Source organism: Anolis sagrei, chromosome 1 (genome assembly GCF_037176765.1).
Source record: "Anolis sagrei isolate rAnoSag1 chromosome 1, rAnoSag1.mat, whole genome shotgun sequence".
In the NCBI taxonomy this organism is placed as follows: domain Eukaryota; kingdom Metazoa; phylum Chordata; class Lepidosauria; order Squamata; family Dactyloidae; genus Anolis; species Anolis sagrei.
Genome location: NC_090021.1, coordinates 113,654,889 through 113,668,360, shown reverse-complemented (window position 1 = coordinate 113,668,360; position 13,472 = coordinate 113,654,889). Strand labels below are relative to the sequence as shown.

At 39.1% G+C, this 13,472-nt stretch overlaps 1 protein-coding gene across 3 annotated transcripts in view; it reads left to right on the top strand.

The window, feature by feature from the left end:
* The window catches only part of COL19A1 (collagen type XIX alpha 1 chain), a 232,558-nt gene that overhangs the window by 115,372 nt on the left and 103,714 nt on the right, over window positions 1-13,472 (top strand). For all 3 annotated transcript variants that reach the window (XM_067467964.1, XM_060752836.2, XM_067467969.1), the window contains exons 12-14: window positions 2,876-2,929; window positions 9,908-9,961; window positions 10,793-10,828. In XM_067467964.1, the coding sequence (XP_067324065.1) occupies window positions 2,876-2,929; window positions 9,908-9,961; window positions 10,793-10,828 (144 nt within the window). The remainder of the gene's footprint in view (window positions 1-2,875; window positions 2,930-9,907; window positions 9,962-10,792; window positions 10,829-13,472) is intronic.

Here is a 13,472-nt window from a genome sequence, read left to right as displayed (position 1 = left end):
AACCCTCGTTGATCCAGTCAGTTCATATTCTTTTCATAACAGTTTAGTAATTGGCCTTGATTTAACACAGCTTCTGCCAGCCTGTCGTCTTTTATTCCTGCCTTTTGAACAGCGCTTGAAGAGAAGTCGAGAAGAGTTGAGCATCTTACTGACAAATGTTCAGAGAGGATAAATCATAGGACCATAGGAATCATAGGAACAGAGCCACAACAGGAAAAGAGAAAGAAAGGAAAAGAAGATAATGTATCTGAGAAAGCTGACAGTTTAAGCCAGCCATTACTGAAGATTATTTATGGCAATGTTGGAATTCAGTAGGAAATTATAAAGAGGCACCGTACTCTTAGAAGGGATGAATGGTAGTATGGAAAAAGTAAAGAAAATGCTGGTTTGTTTTGCAGTGTTGAGGAAATAATAAAGACTTCAAGGGAAGAGTATTCCCAGAAGACATGCGGCTTTTACTAACCCTTCCCTTCTTCTTTGTTCCCTGTCTTTTCTTTCCATCTCCATTTCATGTTCTGATCTTTATAATCCTTTTCCAAGCACATTGATGTTATTTAATTTTGGTTGCTAAATGATGCTTGTTAGATGGTTCCAAATGGTGCTTTAAATCCACAATATCAGTTTGAATGCTCCAGGTAGTTAGCAAAACAGTCAGCCCTCCCCATTCATTAATATTACGGATGAGGGGCACCCATGAAAGTGCAAACCCACAAATAAGGAAGTTGTAATTTTTTTTACCTGAGATAATACCTCTTTAGGACTTTCTAGGTCTTCCACCACAAAACAATGGTCAGCCTCTGCTCAAAACTGGAGGTGTCCTCTCTAGAATTCTCTAGGTTCCGATTGGAGGAAGTAGACTATAGAGCAACACTGGAAGACCTAGGGATCCCTGGAGAAAACATTTTAAATCCAAATCAAATCTATGAATCTGCAAAAGTCAAAACCGTAAATGAGGAGGGACAGGTGAACACACTTTTAAAGGAAGAACGGGTATTTAGTGGATTTCTACAGTTGCATTGGTGTCACCATAAGTCTGAAACAAATTGAAAGCCCACAATGACAATAGTATGTAAAAGGAAAGCTGTCTTGCCATCTAGGAAAATGTACACTGCTGCCTGGGTTTAAGAATTCAGTGTATAATGCAAAATGATGGCAGTCTCACACTCTGGATAGAATTCTAGCTGTTGTATCTTCTAATTAGCTACAGAGTTGGGAAGAAGCAATTATTTAAAAAGTTATGTGTAAGTAAGGGCTTTTCCCAATAATAATAGTCTTAACTACACTATATCACATTTGAAACTTAACTCATATTTTCCTGCATTTTGCCATGTAACAATAACTTCTCATAATTATGGGAGACAATATAACACTAAATAGTGGGATATCATATGATTTTAGTAATGCTCCCTGCTGTGCTTTCTGCTCTTGCCTTATGTTGTGCTGCAGCTATTGAGGCAATAGTGAAGGATATGTTTTCTATTATAAGTCAAACTGTGCATTGTTTTCCATTAAAAACGGGTTACTTGTCTACTTGCAATCTCAATCTGTGAGCCCCCAGTAGCGCAATGGGTTAAAGCACTGAGCTGCTGAGCTTGTTGACCGAAAGGTCGCAGGTTTGATTCCGGGGAGCAGTGTGAGCTTCCACTGTCAACCCCAGCTTCTGCCAACTGAACAGTTCAAAAACATGCAGATGTGAGTAGACCAATAGGTACTTCTCCGGCAGGAAAGTAACAGCATTCCATGCAGTCGTGCTGGCCACATGGCTTTGGAAGTGTCTACGGACAACCCCGGCTCTTTGGCTTAGAAATGGAGATGAGCACCACACCCCAGAGTTGGACACGACTGGACTTAATGTCAGGGGACAACCTTTACCTTTGTTTACCTATTTATTTATTTATTTATTTATTTATTTATTTATTATTATTAACTTTATTTGTAACCCGCTAGCATCTCCCGAAGGACTCGATGTGGCTCACACAGGCCGAAGCCTCAAAAACACAGTATAACAAAACATAGCACAAAGCAAAACAAGCAAATCAAAACAGTTAAGCAAATAAACAACAACAGTAACAATACATCTCAGTCTAGAGTGAGGGTGATTGTCTGTATCAATGTAACACGGGAAGAACCTTTGAAACATGCATATGAATACATGTCTTCATATTATTTACCTAATCCTTGGAAATTAATGCTTCGTGGTAATGAAGCCTTTTGGTGAGCTAAAAGACTTGCACTGCAGCACTTTAATGTATGCCTGATTCAATAGACTGAGGATTTCACACCTTTTTTTATAATTCAGACACTGTGGCATAGAGATTGAAACTTCATAGGAATGTCTCTCCGGACAATTGGCTGTCAATTTGAATGAGCTGCAAAGATTTGCTGTCCCTTTTGTCGCACAGTGTTTTCCCCATTACTAAATTGCATTTCTTCATCCATCTTTATTTTTATATGAAATTTGTAGATTAAAAAATAAATGAAAACCCTTTTCCTCTTTTGGGTTGCTTAGTACCTTGTTGGCTTTGAATAGGATTTTCTGAATTATACACAAAAGCTGAACAGTAGGTGGAACACTGATAATGCAATTAAAGCCCATGTCTTCTACCCATCTGCTCTTAGATTAGAAGTCAGGATCCTTTAGATGACATAGCAATTGAGCCAATGTAGGGCAGGCAGAAACTAATGCAGTAATAAAAATAAAAGCCTTAAAAATTCGGGGTGTGTGTATATACACACATGTATAGTGAGTGGTCCAGGACATATCTGGTTATTCTAAAAGAGTTTGTTGTTTATGAGATTTGTCTTTATTGTTCTACATCTAGATAAATTACTTTTATCCCAGAAAGTTAAAAGGATTTCTTCTTTTTTTTCCTAGGGTGAAAAGGGAGATAAAGGAGAGCAAGGGTCAGATGGAACACCTGGAACAGACGTGAGTTAATCAATTACTGTCCTCTGTTGTTTATAATGTAATTACTCATTGTAAGAAAATGGGAATAATAGTTGCTGTGTAGCACATTCCTATTTGGGTAATGAAGGTATAACTCAGTTTCATTTTAAAAGCAATATAGTAAATAGGATTGACATTACTTACTACAGTAATAAGTCCTGGGTTCTAGTTAGTTTCTGTGTGCAGAAATGTTTTTGATTCACTAGCGGCTACTTCCAATTGAAAGGGGGAATACTATTTTCAGCCATTTTACCATCATAGCCCTCGGTGACTCCTGAAAACCCGTCAACAGCTGCAATATATTATGAATATTTCCATTGCTACTTGTGTTTTTGGTTTAGGTGATGTCTAATTGATGTTACCTTTCCTGGCTTCTTTAAAAAGATCTATTTTGAACTGTGTTCCTGAAATGCTATTTTCATATAAGATATAAACAGGAAGTTATTTTGAGGAATGTGTCAAAACATTCTCAGGAGCTATTTATATTTTCCGGTATATAATATCACTTTGTGTTGTGGATCATTGTGACTCAATGAGAATAACAATTGACTGATGCTGAAGCAAAACCAAGTAGATAAATAGATGGAAGTTGAATGCAAGGGAAAAAAGATGCTTCAAAATACAAGTTATGTGCTGTGAAATGTTGTATGCAGTGTGGGAATTGTTTCCCGTTTCTTACTCTTGAGAAACTTTCCTCATAATTAGGAAATGCCATTACCAGCAATGGAGACAGGGAGAAAGTATAGGGAGGTCTCAGTTTGAGGAGAGGGAAGCAATTGGGATTTAAAAAGTGAGGACACGGATAATGGGAGGTTGTGACAAAAAGAAGAAAACTTTGGAAGCCGCTCTGTGTCCCTTTCAGGGTAAGATAGGATGGAGTAGAAATACAGTAAATAATACAAATAAAACTCCAAAAACATCAATTTGAGTCAAATTTCATCTGGATTCCAATTATTTGGATCAAATTTCCCCAGAGATATAGAAGGAAGATCCTGGTAACTTGAGAATAATATCATAGCTAAAATCTAGTTTCCCACATACTTCAATATATGACTGTAAGGTGCAGAGAAGCAATGATATTAATTCTCTGTTTTGCTGTATTTTAATGAGGAAAACTTTATTTCCACACCTGTACTGTATTCCCAACTGCTGCACTGAACACATCTTTCATACTTTGAACCAAAATGTAAAATGCAACATTTAGCATTTTCTTCATGTCCTTGTACAGTGGTGGGATGTAATAGCGAAGACTCTAATGCTTAGTCAGAAGCCAAAATGTTGCTGATTCTCTGGCAGTAGTTGTTGCCTTAATGAATGGCTTCAGCAGGTGCAACAGTGTGTAGCTAGTAGTTTAACTTAAACCGACATTTCAAATGTCTAAAGCTTCTACACAGCTGCAGTCCTTATTTTGTAGACACCTACCACTCTGATGATGGGAGAAGGGAACCTGTCCATTTTGAATCAGCACTGAGATATCCTGAACAGTATGCCACCAAAGCCCATCAAACCTTACACAGCTTCTTCTGCTTTAAAGTGATCAGCTGCTGGTGGTGGCCACCACTCCTGGCATCAAGTTCCAGCCACAGAGCAAAAGCTTGTCTGGAGGACAGCAGGGAAATCCATCAGGCGGCAGGGCAAATCCTTTGGGCAGCAGGGGGGACCACGGTTAAGTGTCCCGCATCACCCCATTTCTCATTACATAGGGGAAATAGTTGTTGACTGGCTTCCCCCTACACTGTCCCTGGCATAGTTAATAGCCAACAATGTTCTCAGGGCTCCATCCTATGACACTTTCAGGACGGAGAGAGGACTGAGCCCTGCTGTGATGGGCTCTGACAATCTCCATCTTGGCTCTGTCCTGGCAGCGTCATAGGACCAAGCTAAAGCCATATGTGATGAGGTCTCTAATCTAGTAATGAAACAAGGGACCTCATCACGTTAGAATATAATCTGTTTATATCAGTATGCATCCTGTATTTTTTATGGCTGAATGTGTCCTGTATTTAGAGGGGATGCATACTGACCCCATCACACCAGATTATTACTATTCTTACAACTTGAAAATGCTGTGCTATGATTCATCACACCATGGAATACTGTCTCTTCCCAATCTGTTTGAATGCCTCTCTACATAGCTTTTTTATCCCTCCCCCCCCCTTAATATTATGTAGTGATGTAATCTAGAAGTCTTGATCTACTTTTCTTGTGAGATTTATAATTTAGCAAATTCCATGTGCAATTACTCAATTTCTGCAACGTTTTGTAGATGAATTCCAACTGATTACTGATTAAATCGGGCACACGTCATGTGACAAGGTGTATTCGGAATCATGTTCAAAGAGTCTCAGAAACAGAGTATGTTCCAATGTGATAAGGTCAAAGGATAGCTAAAATCCATATTCAAACAGGGGAAGAAGTATTATTAATTATCAAAGAGTAACAAATAACCACAGGTAGGATTGAGGGCCTCTGAAGGGGCCTCACTCATTTAGCAAATTAAGTATTCTTTGAGCATATCTACACTGGCACAAAGCTTTAGACTCACCCATATACTGGCTGTTCCCATGATTCACAGCACTTTCCAATGACTGTTGTAGTTTGTTTGTTTGTTTAGTGTTCTTCAAACCAACTTTGCCCTGTTTTAGTTTGCTGGAGACTCTGGAATATCCTATGGCTTTGTACCAACCTGGACAATAGGTCTGGGTCTGATTCAGCCTCATTTGCTGTCCAGATGGGATATTGCTGCCATCAGCTCTACCTTGTGGTTTATCAATTCAGATCCCTCTTCCTTCTTGCTGGTCACATGGGCACCTGATTTGGACAGCATCAGAGATGCTTCTATGACCCGCATAGGGGAGTTCACCAGATAGGACTGCAATTACCAAGAATTCAGATGGTACTCCATAGCTTAGATCAAGTGACATGGAGAAAGTGAGCAGATGTGCCCCAGGCCATCTAGACCATGTCCCCAGATTCAGAACAAATGTTCTGGATCCAGGCCTGCTTTTAGGCAGTTTACTTTGGGCTAAACTGCTTGACATAAATGAGCCCTTAGCAAGAAAGCAAGAAAGTCCTAAGCAACAACATGCTGTAAATCCTTTGAAATGTATGTACTTTATGGTTTGGATTTGTTTTGTGGTTTTATGTATATAATACATTAAAAAGCTGGCATGCTTTTTTCTTAAAGAATAGAAAATTAAATCATAGGATTGATTTCTATGGTAAAATAAATGGTTCCACATATTTTCTAAATTTATCTTTTAACCAGTACATTGCTGTCCATAGCAATTTAGCTAACAGAAACATCCATTCAAAAATTACAACATTATAATTTGCATTTATTCTGTTTCATCCATTGACATTAACAAACTATAGAAAACCCTTTCCTTCAGTTTAGTTCTCCTTCACTTGTTGTGTCTTATTTTGACAGAGCAAAGGTTACTTCAGATTTAACTCTTAACTGGCAAACATAATAAAGCTGAATCAGAAGCATTGACAACTGCTACCATTTAATCCAAAGTGCATATTTAGAAGCTCATATCGCTCTCAATGATGCTTTTTTCCAGATGGCAAATTAATGGGGTTGTTTTTGCAGGAAGTTAAATTACACAAATATAAGTATTTTGAACACTTGCTGATTTGATGTTTCTGTGCCCATCGTAGCACAGATGTTGCTCGTACTTCTAATGCCAAATTTCACTCTCCTATTACTGAAAACTAGGCAATAATATTAGGAAACCTTGAAAGTGGGGAAGGGATTTATGGTCAATTCTCTTTTTCATATAGGAAGACATATATTTTTAGATGATGATGGTAATGATCATTAACTATATCCATTTATTTTTAATATAGATTTTTGTTGTTCTGAAATACTTTAGCAAGAAATAGTAATTTTTCTATTTGTATAAATTAATGCCACAAATAAAAATATCCTTTTGGTTAAAAAAAACCCAGTGACAAGTATTGGTGTGTATAATCTTTACATTTGCAAGATGGAGCCAGAGCAAGATTTTGTGATGGAATGGAGTGAGATGGATTTCATAAAAAAATATGCTATCTTGTTGAATCTCTCTCAAATTCATGAAACCCCATTTGCCCCTTAACCCCTGAAATAACGAGACAGACAACAAAGGTATGGATTCAAATTGGGCAACTTTTATTGAGTTACCTATTTAACTTTACCTGAACTAAACTAAGTGTCAAGGAACTTGGTGGCAAGCTGAGGCATCGTCCCCAGCTACTGAGTGTGTGATGTCAGTGTGCCCTGGATCCCCAACCGGGCAACCTGAAGGTAAAAGTCTGGAGAAGCCTGTGTCCGATTATTGATATCAGCTTCTCTCTTTACTGGGCCAATGGATGTCCCCTCACCCATTTGTTGACTTCTAGGTGAGTGTTTGTTGTACAGTGCCCCCCACCCTTAATGGGTGCCATGTGTATACCTCCATGTCAGTGTTTTCCTGAACTATTTATGCTGGCCTAGTTAAACCAAACCACTCCATCTAGCCCCTAATAACAGTATAGGGTAGGCGAAAAAAACCCCCCAGAACATGAGAGGCAAAAAATTCCTACCCGGCTCCAACGGGCAACCAACATATACTGTCAATGGGCGGGAGTGGCGGGCAGAAAGTCTAGCAAGACTGAAGGTAAGGGGCTGGCTCACGTGATCAGCCAGCCCCCGCCCCTCTTCCAGGAGGTTCTAACTGGAACCTCCCATTCTCTCCCCTCAGGGGGTGGGGCAAATCGCTCTCCCCACCAACTGCGTTGGTGTGGAGAGTCCCTTGCCCCTTAACCCCTGAAATAACGAGACAGACAACAAAGGTATGGATTCAAATTGGGCAACTTTTATTGAGTTACCTATTTAACTTTACCTGAACTAAACTAAGTGTCAAGGAACTTGGTGGCAAGCTGAGGCATCGTCCCCAGCTACTGAGTGTGTGATGTCAGTGTGCCCTGGATCCCCAACCGGGCAACCTGAAGGTAAAAGTCTGGAGAAGCCTGTGTCCGATTATTGATATCAGCTTCTCTCTTTACTGGGCCAATGGATGTCCCCTCACCCATTTGTTGACTTCTAGGTGAGTGTTTGTTGTACAGTGCCCCCCACCCTTAATGGGTGCCATGTGTATACCTCCATGTCAGTGTTTTCCTGAACTATTTATGCCACAGATTGGGGGCAAATGTCCATTTCGCCCCCATCCCCCACCAAGCCCCTTAAAACTTCCTGAATGCCTAACTGCAAATCAGTTAAAAAGTGTGCGTTACCCAAATCCGTTAAATGTACACCATCGGAACGATAAAACTGTGCTTTGTCATGTGTGATGTCCTTATGTGGAATGTAAGATCCCCTGCCCCGTGCTAAAGCCGTGCGCATGGCCCGGTTCACACGCTTTCTGGCCTTCTCGAGCTTCCTGACATCACCGCCCCCTGGCCACCGAAGGCGTGGAATAATGGCCGACCAAGCGATGTGAACCCGGGGCCATGCCTGCCAGATCTTCAGAATGTCAGCACGTGCTTGAAGATACAAGGCCCTGCCGTTGGTGTGGAGAGTCCCCTCCCCTAAATAACTGAATATGTGTTGTGTACAATGAGAGCTTTATACAGAAGTAATGTGTAATTATTATTATCATCATCATCATTATCATCATCTATATCACACTTTTTCTCTCTCAAACGACACTAAGGCTGGCTCTACACTATATAATGAATGCAGTTTGACAACATTTTAACTGCCATGGCTCAATGCTATGGAATCATGAGAGTTGTAGTTTGATAAGGCAACAGCACACTCTTGGCAGTGGAGGCTAAAGACCTTTTAAAAGTACAAATCCCATGATTCCACAGCACTGAGTTATTTATTTATTTATTTATTTATTTATTTATATACTGTATTTATATACCACTTTTCTCACCCCTAGGGGTACTCAAAAAGGCAATAGTCAATTCCTTACATACGTAAACAAATCAACACCATATAACTAAGCATAAAATCAATAGGACAATTCAATATATGATAAGAAAAAAAGACATTTAAAACATGAAATATAAGAATTGAAACACCCAATAAAAACATTAAAGTCATAGTTAAAGTAATGGCAGTTAAAGTGGTGTAAAATTGTATTATTATTATTTTATTTATTTATTTATTTAAAACATTTATATTCCACCCTTCTCACCCCGCAGGGGACTCAGGGTGGAGCACAACATATATACGGCAAACATTCAATGCCGGGACATAAAACCATAAATTTATACAAACATTAAAATCACTTATATTCACATGAAAAGTTACTTAAAAACCATCTCAGGACACCATTTTGCCTCATTACACTGCATTGTGTTAATTCTACAATGTAGATGCACTCTCAACAAGATGAAAGGAGACCACATTAGTCTAACTCACTTGATCTATTGATTTGTAGTAGGGTAATTTGTCCTATTGAAACTACTTGAAGGGTCTCTTTCATATCACATAATTATAGCACTTTGATACTACTTCAACTGGGATGAAGGTATTTTAGTTTGGTGAGGAACTAGACCTCTCTATCTAAGAATTCTTAATGTCCGATAAAATTACAGATTCCAGGATTGCCTAAGATGATGGAACCATATCACTTACAGTAATATCAAACTGTTTTAACACTATGAAAGTTCACTGAAGTCTGGAAGGGACCACAGGGCTTACTTCCATATATTTCCATAAGATGTCTCCTTGAAACAAAGAATAAATTACATACGTGAAAAGTTATATAACTCATAGTTAATCTTTCAGTGTAGCAGAATTCTCACATGTGATTAATTTATATTGGGTAATCTATACAACCTGTTACAGCACTTTTTGCTATTTCATTGCTCTTGTTGCAACTTAAAAGATGGCTTAGAAACTTTATTTTTGATGGTTTATACATGTAAAGAACTAGTATGTTTCTTATCACTGTTATATTGTCTTAATCTCTCGTTTGGTAGGGTTTGAAAGGAGATCCGGGTGATCACGGAATGCCTGGTCCAAAGGGAGAAAAGGTAGTTATATGAGGATGTGTACAGTCAAATAAGTAAATCTTATAAGTTTCCCAAAATATCACGTATTATTAGATAAATTAAACAGTAAAACAATTTAAAAAATACTCGAGTATCCTGATTCATGAAAAATAACATATATCCCAGAAAACTCACAACAACCCATTAACATTATTGCCTTGTTCAAGCCCTTGATGTAGTTATTCCTGTATCACCCATTGTTCTGCATGTAACACTTGTCCTGGGTATTACCCTGTTGGTGATTTTTGGATTTTTGAAAATGCAAATAAACTCTTAAATAAAAACAAAACAACATATATACAAAATCCCAACTTCATATTTTCCAATTATTCCTACACCCTTCTTGACAAGTGAGCAAATTCGTTGTAGTTTTGAGTGGTACGTGATAAATGTACACCTGTGCCTCCTCTAATCTAGTCACATTACTACTCCGGTTCACCTCCAGTAGGTTATATTTGGAAATGGGGCACACAGCTAAATTAATCTTGTAATTAATGTAATGGGACATCCCTCTGCCTCTCACGTTGCTCAATGTTTCACCCTCATGGTAAAATATCTCATTTTGGTCTCTGTGATAATGTCTGTACAGATAGCTGGATGCTTTGCTCCCTAACAGCACTTTACCTCATAAAAAGCTTATTTCACAAGATTTTGGACCAAACCCATGCAGATTTACATACCCTTATGTCTTTAGGTCTATTTGTTTATGAAGCCCTGAGCTTCAAAAAGGACTGGGCATTTTTAAAAAAAACTTTTTTTTTGTTTGACATGATAAAATTTGTGATTTTTAAAAATGTTCCTCTTATTTTATAGGGTGACATGGGACTACCAGGACCAGCTGCACTTAGTGTAAGTACACTACTCAGGAATAAGCAAGGAATACCTACATGAGAGGTTTGGTTGCTTTTCCGGTTTATTTAATTCTTTAATGGTATGTTGTTCTTAGCAGCCTTCAATTCCACACTATTTATTTATTGTGTCAGAAGCAAACTGAGGGTACAGTTGCAATGTATTTAAAAACACAAACAAAATTTAAAACTTGACATTATACTAAATGTCCTTTGACCAGTAGCTGGCCACTTGGAGTGTCTCTGGTGTTGCTATAAGAAGGTCCTCCATTGTGCATGTGGCAGGGCTCAGGTTGCATTGTAGTAGGTGGTCTGTGGTTTGCTCTTCTCCACACTCGCATGTCGTGTATTCCACTTTGTAGCTCCATTTCTTAAGTTTGGCTCTGCATCTCATGGTGCCAGAGCACAGTCTGTTCAGTGCCTTCCAAGTCACCCAGTCTTCTGTGTGCCCAGGAGGGAGTTTCTCATTCGGTATCAGTCATGGATTGAGATTCTGGGTTTTAGCCTGCCACTTTTGGACTCTTGCTTGCTGAGGTGTTCCTGTGAGTATCTGTGTAGATCAGTGGTTCTCTACTTGTGAGTCCCCAGATGTTTTGGTCTTCAACTCCCAGAAATCCTGGTAAACTGGCTGTAGATCTTAGAAAGCCATTTCTTGATTTAAGGCATTGTGCTGGCTGATATCTGAACAGGGATGGACCAGAGATGACACTGCCTTGGTCCTTTAATTACAGGCTGCTATGTCCCGACAGATGTCAGGTGGTGCAATACCAGCTAAACAGTATAATTCTTTCATTGGTGTGGGGTGTAGACATCCTATGATGCAGCATGGCTCATTAAGAGCCACACCCACTGTTTTAGTGTGGTGAGATGTGTTCCATCATATTTAGCAGCAGAGTAGAAAAGCGCAAGGGCAGATGTCTTTGTTGTGTCTGGCTGTGATCCTTGAGCTCTGTGGATTACCTGGGAAGGAATTGCAGCACACCAAAATACCTGGGTGTTACCATACTCTGACTTACAAGAAGCACTGCTTGACTATCAAGCAAAAAGTGGGTGCTAGAAGTACTTTCACACTGACTTAAGGTGAACCTTTGCATTAAAATCACCCTATCATCTACAGGTTTTGCAGACTTAAGATCTTGGCTTTCCTGATTGAGTCTATCCATCTTTAATGCAGTCTTCATCTTTTCATACTACCTTCTAACTTATAAACCATTATAGACTTTTCTAATGAGTCATGTCTTCTCATGATATGGCCAACATGGCCTAAATAATCACTTGGGAGCTTGCACAGACTTTCTTTGCAACAAAACCCATCTCTAGCTTTTGACATGATTAACCTTGACATAGTGAAGGGGAAACTTGATATCACTGACATTGGTTGGACACTGCATTTACTCACCCAACTGTCTTTTAAATGTTTACTGTCTTCCCATTGTGTGAAATAAGGTCATTGAAAGCATGCCAAAAATCTCAGTGCAGAGGGAAAGCAATAGCAAGAAAACCAAGCAAAAAAAAAATACTAGTAAAAAATTCAGGATAAGACCACCTTTGCATTTAAGAATAATAGAAATCTCATCCACTTTCTTTTTGCATACAGAGGATGGCTGGGGATATGTTTTATTGAAATTTACTTGCAAGAAGAGCTATTTCAAGTTGACATGAAAGTGTCATGTTACGTCATTTGTGTAATATGTTTTCCTATCAAAAGTGTTAAATTTAAAGATGAATTTTAATCCCCGCAGATTATTTCCTTGCTGTTAACAGTGTTTAATAATATTCTAAAGACAGGACATACATTGTTTTGAAAGCCATGATATTCTTAATGAGTATTACTAAGGCCATCCAGTGACTGAGCGGCAGGGATGACAGCATTATCCTCACAATTTTGTCAAGGTGTTGAATTAAGGCGAAAGAAGTCGGGGACTTTTCTCTGAAATGACACAGTTGGCTAAGCTCCTCTCTGCTTTCTGGCATCCTGGGCTTAAGCCTTTGCATGTCATGTCACAAGAGTGACAGGTGAAGGAAGGTGGTACAGTGATCTCTCTTGTAAAGTATATGAAAACTATTCCTCTTGACACTTGATCCATAGCTTCTAGTTCCCAAGGAGGAAAACGAGTGTCCGTCTCTTTACGTTCCTGTGGACCGATCCCTTTGGGGAGTTATGAGTTATAAAATACGCATCCAGCTGGCACCAAATGTTTACACAGAAGCCAAGGGTTAAGTCTGTCACAAGCACCTAAGATGTGCTTACTAAACAGATACTTGGAATGCTAGCTCTGGTCAAATTAAGTGTCAGATAACATGCTCAGTGCAAAGGAAACAGAATGAGGAAGTTTGGTATCTCAGACCTAGACACATTTTGTAGTCACTGGAATATACAAATTCAATAAACAAATGAGCTAGGCTGGAATATCAAAGGGTTGGAATCATTTACCACCTAGCTCAGCCCCACTTCCCAGCTGTAAAAGATATGAAGAGGAGGGAAGGGTTGCTGTCTCTCAGGGTGCATCTACACTGTAGAATGAATGCAGCTTGGCACCATGTGCTCTATGCTGTTGAATCACGGAATTGTAGTTTTGCTCAGTCACCAAACTACAAATCCAAGGATTCCATGGTATTGAGTCATGGCAGTTAAAGTGGTGTCA